At 53.3% G+C, this 6,823-nt stretch overlaps 3 protein-coding genes across 6 annotated transcripts in view; 1 reads left to right on the top strand and 2 right to left on the bottom strand.

The window, feature by feature from the left end:
• Pnpla7 (patatin like phospholipase domain containing 7) overlaps nt 1-1,601 on the bottom strand; it is a 94,013-nt gene extending 92,412 nt beyond the window's left edge. Inside the window, exons 1-3 of the mRNA XM_023700227.1 lie at nt 1,353-1,601; nt 382-453; nt 207-294 (exon numbers count right to left, since the gene is read on the bottom strand). Coding sequence (XP_023555995.1) covers nt 207-294; nt 382-453; nt 1,353-1,382 — 190 coding nt within the window. The 5' untranslated portion in view covers nt 1,383-1,601. The remainder of the gene's footprint in view (nt 1-206; nt 295-381; nt 454-1,352) is intronic.
• A 962-nt stretch (nt 1,602-2,563) lies between these two features.
• Nucleotides 2,564-3,358, top strand: Mrpl41 (mitochondrial ribosomal protein L41). 3 transcript variants are annotated; one of them, XM_004640346.2, is made up of 2 exons: nt 2,564-2,669; nt 2,815-3,358. In XM_004640346.2, the coding sequence occupies exon 2, from the start codon at nt 2,823-2,825 to the stop codon at nt 3,228-3,230; it is 408 nt and encodes a 135-aa protein (XP_004640403.1). In that variant the 5' UTR covers nt 2,564-2,669; nt 2,815-2,822; the 3' UTR covers nt 3,231-3,358. The 3 variants fall into 3 exon arrangements, with proteins under 3 accessions (XP_004640403.1, XP_023556231.1, XP_023556232.1); XM_023700463.1 differs by having other exon boundaries at nt 2,571-2,715; nt 2,771-3,358; XM_023700464.1 differs by having other exon boundaries at nt 2,571-2,721; nt 2,777-3,358.
• A 1,235-nt stretch (nt 3,359-4,593) lies between these two features.
• Dph7 (diphthamide biosynthesis 7) overlaps nt 4,594-6,823 on the bottom strand; it is a 14,234-nt gene continuing 12,004 nt past the window's right edge. For both annotated transcript variants that reach the window (XM_023700499.1, XM_023700500.1), the window contains 2 exons: nt 5,407-5,562; nt 4,594-5,288 (listed from right to left, as the gene is read on the bottom strand). In XM_023700499.1, coding sequence (XP_023556267.1) covers nt 4,990-5,288; nt 5,407-5,562 — 455 coding nt within the window. In that variant the 3' untranslated portion in view covers nt 4,594-4,989. The remainder of the gene's footprint in view (nt 5,289-5,406; nt 5,563-6,823) is intronic.

Raw genomic sequence — 6,823 nt, 5'->3', positions numbered from 1 at the left:
AAAAAAGAAAAAAAAGAAAAAAGAAAAAAAAAGAAATGTCTCTGATGGGACCAGAAGTTGAAACTGTGCCCAGACTGCGAAAAAGCCAGGCACTGGAGGGGTTTTCGAGGAGCTCAAAACCAACAGTGCTGTGCACACACACATACGTACGCTCACATACACCCATCCTCCCCCAGGGCCAGGAGGGCTTAAATCAAGATACTCACGAAATCCATGAACTCTTCTGTATACAAACAAGACAGCAACACCCACAAAGGCAAGGGCCATGAGGACTCCAATCATAATCCCTGTCAGCTGGGCAGAAAAAAGCCACAGAGCTCACTGGCAAGGCAGCCAATGGTCATGACCCACAGGGCCTTCCCAGGAAAGCCCAGAGGTTACCATGGTGGGCTGTGACTCTTCCACAGACCATAGTCCCCAGGAGTGCAGGGCAGGGCCCAAACAGAGGCCAGCCTAGAAGGAGAGCAGAGTCAGGTGGGCAGAGAGGCAGCTGGGCTTCCCAGACCTGGGCAGCGGGTGGAGAGCGGACAACCAGAATGAAGGTTGGCAGCTTGGAGCCCAGACCAGAGCCACCAGGCCAGGATACTCAGGCATACTGCATCACCTGCAGGGGCATCTGTCTTCCTCAGGCATAAGGTAAGCTGCCACAACACATGCCCTGTGCACCATCAATACGCCTGAACCCTCGTCTCTGCAGTCCACAAGGGACAAACCAGGGGCAAGCACTAGGCACAGGGGAGGCCAAGATCTGGACACTAATAGGACCTGGGCTGCCAGCCTCAGGGCTCACAGGTGCCCCCATAGTACTGAAAAACCCTGCAGTAGGCCGTGAGTTGCTGGGCCTTACTCTCAAACAGCAGTCAGGCTGGAAACAGGGCTTGGTCACAGCCCTCTCTCCCTTGGGCCTTTAGCACACTTGCAGGCCCACTTATCCAAGGCAAGGTCAGACCATTCCCACTGCCTGTGATGGCAAGTGTCAGCTTGTCCAGCTTTTCACTGCTGCTTTAACGGGGCTACTTGCCTGACTTAGAGACAAAGTCCTTTGGGATATGGCTATAGAGAGTTGGACTGAGGAAAAGCCCTGGAGCAAAGTGAGTGAAGTCCCAAGGAGATGTGGAAATAGCTGTGACCTTAAGGTAAGAGAACACATCAAACATAATGTCCAGCAGCTACGTCTGTGCTGCCCAAGCATGGAAGTCAGCAAGTGTCGGTCCCGACAAGGTGTCAGGCCCTATACCAGCCCATATTCTTCTTGTTCCAGGGGTCTAGGATGAAGAAAAATGTGGAAAAACTGTTCTCTGGCCAGCACTTCTAAGGGGGTTCTCTCAGCTTCTCTAGTCTGGAGCACCTACCTCAGGGCAGATGCTTTCCTCTTCCTGCATGGCTGAAAAAGGGTGAAAAGACAGCGACCACTGCCTGCGTGCCCAGTCTTCCTGTGCCTGCCCAAGTCACTCTAGGGTCCCAGGGCAGCGAGTCACAGAAGCATTCTTGGAGAAGAGCAGCCTCTGGGAGAAGCCTCTGGTAAACAGAGCTCACGTGGCCAGAGCTGGAGGAAGCCAGGCAATGGCCGCTGTCCCAGCAGTGAGGGCTGAACTGGGCCCAGCGCCAGGACCGGGTTGGGACAGGCAGTCCAGGCCCTGTTCCAGATGGGGCGGAGGGTGTAGCTGGTGCATGGCTCAGAAGGGGGAAAGTGCAAGGGCCAAGGCCAGGCAGAGTAGGGGCATGGCCCAGAAGGGGGCAGGACTAGAGGGGGTCATGGTGGGTCCCAGCTGTAGGGGTTCAGGCCACGTTAGGCCTAGCTTTGGAGGGTCAACAGCACAGAAGGCAGCACCCTCTTGGTGCCAAATAGTGCAAGGAACGACGGGGGGGGGGGTAAAGACACACCAAAGGGGTAGTGCAAAAGGATATCCCAAAGAGCAGGGAGGGGGACACCACTGGACACGGAGACTGAGGGGCCTGGTGGGGAGACACCATGGGACATGGCATGGGGGAATGAGAAGGATATTGCTGAATGTGACGGGACACCGCGGGAAGTGAGGGGAACATGGAGGGAGGGGGAGCTGGAAGGGATAAGGGGACACTACAGCCTTGGAGGGTGAGGGGGACACAATGTGGGTTAAGAGGGAAATGCAGGAGGTGAGGGGGCACTGCGGAGGCATGACGAGATGGAGTGAGGGTGACATCGAGGGGTGAGGGGGACACAGCGTTGGAGGACACTGGGTAGCCGCAGGGGACAACGCAGAACTGTCCTGACGGCAGCTGACGCCTTTAGCCGGTCCAGCAGCCCAGATCACGCGGCTGGGCGGCGTAGCAGCGCCGAGGGGAGCAAAGGGCGACTCCTCCCCCACTGGGCGGGACCCGAGACGGCCAGCTCGAGGCGCAGGGCGCTGACTCACCGGCTAGCACGCTCCGGCGCCGCCCCGCCCCGCCCCGCCCCCGCCGCTGTGACGTCCGCGCTCCCGGCGCTCCACGCGTCCAGCCACTCTCATGGGGGCTCCGAGGCCCCGCCCCCGAGCACCTGCGCATTGGCGCGGCAGCGGCCAATCTGAGCTTCTCTTGTTGCTCGGTTACTACGTCATCCGAAAGCGCCCCCGGGTCGCCGAGTAGCGGTGCCGCTGCGCCTCGGAGCTTCCGGGCGTTGAGGCGCGGGCTGAGAGCCGTCTGCCCAGGTTAGTCCTTTCGTTTACATTTGGCACCACGTCCCCTTCGTCCAGGGTCTTCCTCGGACTCTGCGCTCTGGGCGGGGGGCCCGGCGTCCTCAATCCTCAGGGTCTTCCTCCGGCCTGGGTCTTTCTGAGCACTCCCTTCCCACAGAGTACAGCATGGGCTTCCTGACCTCAGTGACTCAAGGCCTAGTGCGAGGGGCGGACAGGATGAGCAAGTGGACAAGCAAGCGGGGACCCCGCACCTTTTACAAGGGCCGGGGCGCCAAGGGAACGGGTGTCCACGCCCCGGGCTGGAAGTTCGTGCAGATAAAGGAACAGATTCCAGATTTTATCGTCCCAAACCTGACTGGCTTCAAGCTCAAGCCCTATGTGAATTACCGCGCTCCAGAGGGCACAGACACGCCACTGACAGCCAAAGCCCTCTTCATGGAAACAGTTGCACCCGCTATCGAAAAGGACTTCAACGAAGGTACTTTCGATCCTGACAACCTGGAAAAGTACGGCTTTGAGCCTACTCAGGAAGGCAAGCTCTTCCAGCTGTATCCCAAGAACTTTCCACGTTAGAATCCAGTGATGACCATAGGTTTGCCTATGAACCAGAGACTGCACTGACCCAGTCTCAGATTTGTCCCAGAGAAGTGGGAGCATTCCTTTGTGGAGTTTCTATTAAAGGCCTTTTCTGCTGTCTTGTGTGTTTGGCCTCAGGCGATTGACAGCGCCACCTAACAGATCTCGTGCTGATCATACAGAGAGGTTTCATATAGTTGTGGCAACAGGTCTTTCAGCCTTCCCACGCTAGGCTTATACCAGTGAGAATGTACTAGGTAGGCCACCGTAGGTAACACTGGCTAATACATTCCCCAAAGCAAGAACTGGTGTATTCTCTATGGACTGCAAGACAATGACTTTTTTTTTTTTGAACCGGAGATTGAACTCAGGTCCTTGCGCTTGCCAGGGAAGCGCTTATTCCACTGAGCTAGCCCCTACAGTGGCTATTTTTTAACTGGGTGAAAAATAACCATCCCCTTGGAGAAAACCAGGCTGCACAGGAAGTTGGCACCAAATTGGTCTCTGATGATCAATATTTCATTTGTCTACTTGGTTACAATCCCTCAGACCTTTATTCCAGAATACTTAGCTGACCTTTACATGAAGTATCTCCCACAAACTCTAGGCAAGGTGTGGTGGTGCACATCTGTAATTCCAGCAATTGGGAGGCTGAAGCAGCAAGATTGCTGTGGCTTTGAGACCAACCTGGGCTACAAAGTGAGTTCAAAGCCACCCTCAACTGTATAGTGAGACCCTGTCTCAAAAACACAATACATTCTCTAGAGGAGGTCCCAGCATGTTTTTATTTAACATAAATAGGCCAGGGCTGGGGATATAGCTCAGCAGCATAAGTGCCTGCCTGGCAAGTGCAAGGTCCCGAGTTTGATCCTCAGTAAGGCAGGAAAATGAAATAAATGGGCCAGCTGACTGGGCATGGTAGCACACATCTGTAATTCACAGCACTCAGGAGGTTGAGGCAGGAGACTAGCGAGTTCTACGCCAGCCTACGAAAGTGAAACCTCTATGAACTGTAAAATAGGATGGGGATACAGTTTAGTGGCACAATACTTATCTAGCTGGAGGAAGGCTGAGGATTCAGTTCCTAGTACCACAAATAAAAGGGCCATTAGCTGGGAATTGCTTATAACAAAACTGTAATCAACCTGACCTACACTAGCATGTTCCATCATCAGAAAATAAGACAAGTGTAGAACTACCTGTCTTCTGGTGCTAGTGTCACCTATGAAGTGCTGGGGACTGACAACTCGGCTGTCAGTCTGGCCCCCTCGCTCCTAGAGACAGCATTCAAAAGTGGGAGCTGGATGAGTCACGCCTGACCTGTGTTTCCAGGTGCTGTGGGTCCAGGACTTCAGAGCCCATCAGTTTGTGAATACAGTTAGTGCCTACACTGCCTCCACCTGCTTCCAAGTATGACCTGAGGTGGTTCAGAAGTATACATGGACCTCTTTCTTTTGCTCTCCCACAGAAGGAAGTGGTCTTTTCATGTGCTTTTAAAGATACTTCCAGGTTGGGGGGTGTATCTCATGTACAAGGCCCTGGTTTGTTGTACCACACAAAAAGGAAATTCATCCAGTTACAAAATTATTTGTTTTAAAGTAACATTTTTTTTTTCAAAACATTCATTTAATTAATACAAACAGTTGCTTAAATACATTGGGAAGGATTTAAAGTCAAGATGTACTCAAGAAACAAGTTTTGGAGAAGGAAAATCCCACTCTGCCAAAAAGAATCACTCAGGGGCTGGGGAGATGGCTCAGTAGAATAAGCGCTTGCCTGGCATGCGCAAGGACCTGAGTTCAATCCCCCATTCCACAAAAAAAAAAAAAAAAAAAAAATCAGTCCATTCCCAACAGGCCAACAGACTACCGCTCCTGGTGTAGGTCTCTGTGATCTCAAGCTCAGCTGGCCTCCCACCTCCAGAGGTTGAGTGTGTGGTCATAAAAAGAGCAGGTGGCCAGAAGCCTGCTGTCAGGATTTGCCTCTTCAAGGTAGAGATCAGAGTCACAGAACTTGGCTGGATGTGTGGCTGGCTGTTGCTGTTCCACACATCCTCTATGAATGGCAAAAAGGAAAAAAAGAATGAATCTTCGCTCAGCTGATATCTCTGGCACCACCCTTGCTTGCCATCCTCACCCTCTTATCTGCTCAGGTCAAGGTGCCAATGGCTCACCTGCAACTTTCAGCTCACAGACCTGGTCTCCCGTGTCACCGTCAAGGGATGCAGGCACTGGCCGCAGGGGATGGAAGAGGAGCCAAGACCAGTCAGCCCCGTACAGCAGTGAGGTGGGCAGCTTGTAGGACTCCAAGACTGTCACTTCCTGCTTCTCTGGAGCAGAACAGGACACAGCATTACCCCATGAGGCGTCAGATGAGCCGAGGCTCTAGAACGTGGGCATGGGGAGCTAGACCTCAGTTCAGGCTCATAAGCAAAAGACAAAGGAGCCAGGTGGGAAGGGAGGGACTGATGAGAAACATCAGGAAGACCTGCAAGCACGGTGCCATGACATGGCTAGTGGGTCCAAAGCACACAGGTTTTGTCCTCATGTGATCCCATAACGGAGTCTTTCTGGAGAGCTCCTGGAGCAGCTGGGAGGTTGGAAGCAGGGCTAGAAAGAGGCCAGCAGTTCCCAGAGTGCACAGCTGCAAGGGTGCAGAAAAGGCATTCAAGCCAGAGAAGCAATTGGCCAAGCCTAAGCAGGTCCAGCACCTGCCACCACAGCCATGTAAGTTGAGGCAGCCTCATGTACCAGTGACAGGTGAGCCAAGGAGCCCACCTGAGCACCAAGCACCTCATCAAGACCTCTGATGCAGCGATCAGAACCGAATCCAGCTTGGGCACTGGAAGACAGGCCCAGCACATGCAGGAGACCACAGCCCAGGAGCCAGGCTAGATTGCAGTCCTCCAAGCATCCAGGCTACAAGGAAAGGTTCTGAGCCCTCATGGCTGCAGAGAACCCCACAATCAGGAGCCTTCTCAAAGAATCCAGAGACCAAGGCTCCTGGGGAGGGGATGACAACACCAGACAGAGAACCAGGACACTCAGTTATGGCTGAGACTGAGGAGGTGACACAAAGAGAAATCAGCAATCATGACTACAGGGCTGAAAGTGCAGCTTAGAGTACAGCATTTGACTGGCATATGAAAAGGTCATGAGCATGATCTCTAGCACCAGAGGAAAAAACTGAGCAGAACATGGTGGTACACATATGCTCCCATCTACACAGGAAGCTGAGGCAGGAAGCTGATTTAAACCCAGGAGTTTGAGTTCAGTCTTGATGGCTAGTGGCAAACACCTATAATTCCAGCACTGGGAGGCTAAGGCAGGAGGATCCTTGTTGAGTTTGAGACCAGCATGGGCTACAAAGTGAGCTCAAGGGTTTGGGGAGATAGCTCAGTGGTCTAAGTGCCTACCTGGCAAGCACATGGACCAAAGTTCAATACCTCATGCTATACTGCCCCCAGAACCTGCCATGTGGCCCCGGAACCAGGCATGGTGGTCCACACCTGTAATCCCAGGGCTGGAGAGGCTAAAACGGGAGGATTACTATGAGTCTGAACTGCATAGCGAAACCTCGTAAAAAACTTT

The sequence above is a fragment of the Octodon degus genome, unplaced genomic scaffold (genome assembly GCF_000260255.1).
Source record: "Octodon degus isolate 3935 unplaced genomic scaffold, OctDeg1.0 scaffold00123, whole genome shotgun sequence".
NCBI lineage: Eukaryota > Metazoa > Chordata > Mammalia > Rodentia > Octodontidae > Octodon > Octodon degus.
Note: the sequence above shows the minus strand (reverse complement) of the source record. Positions and strands in the feature narration are given on the sequence as shown.

Bases quoted from the DNA above. Each gene is read 5' to 3' on its own strand.
- Mrpl41 (XM_004640346.2), top strand. From the start codon at position 2,823: ATGGGCTTCCTGACCTCAGTGACTCAAGGCCTAGTGCGAGGGGCGGAC.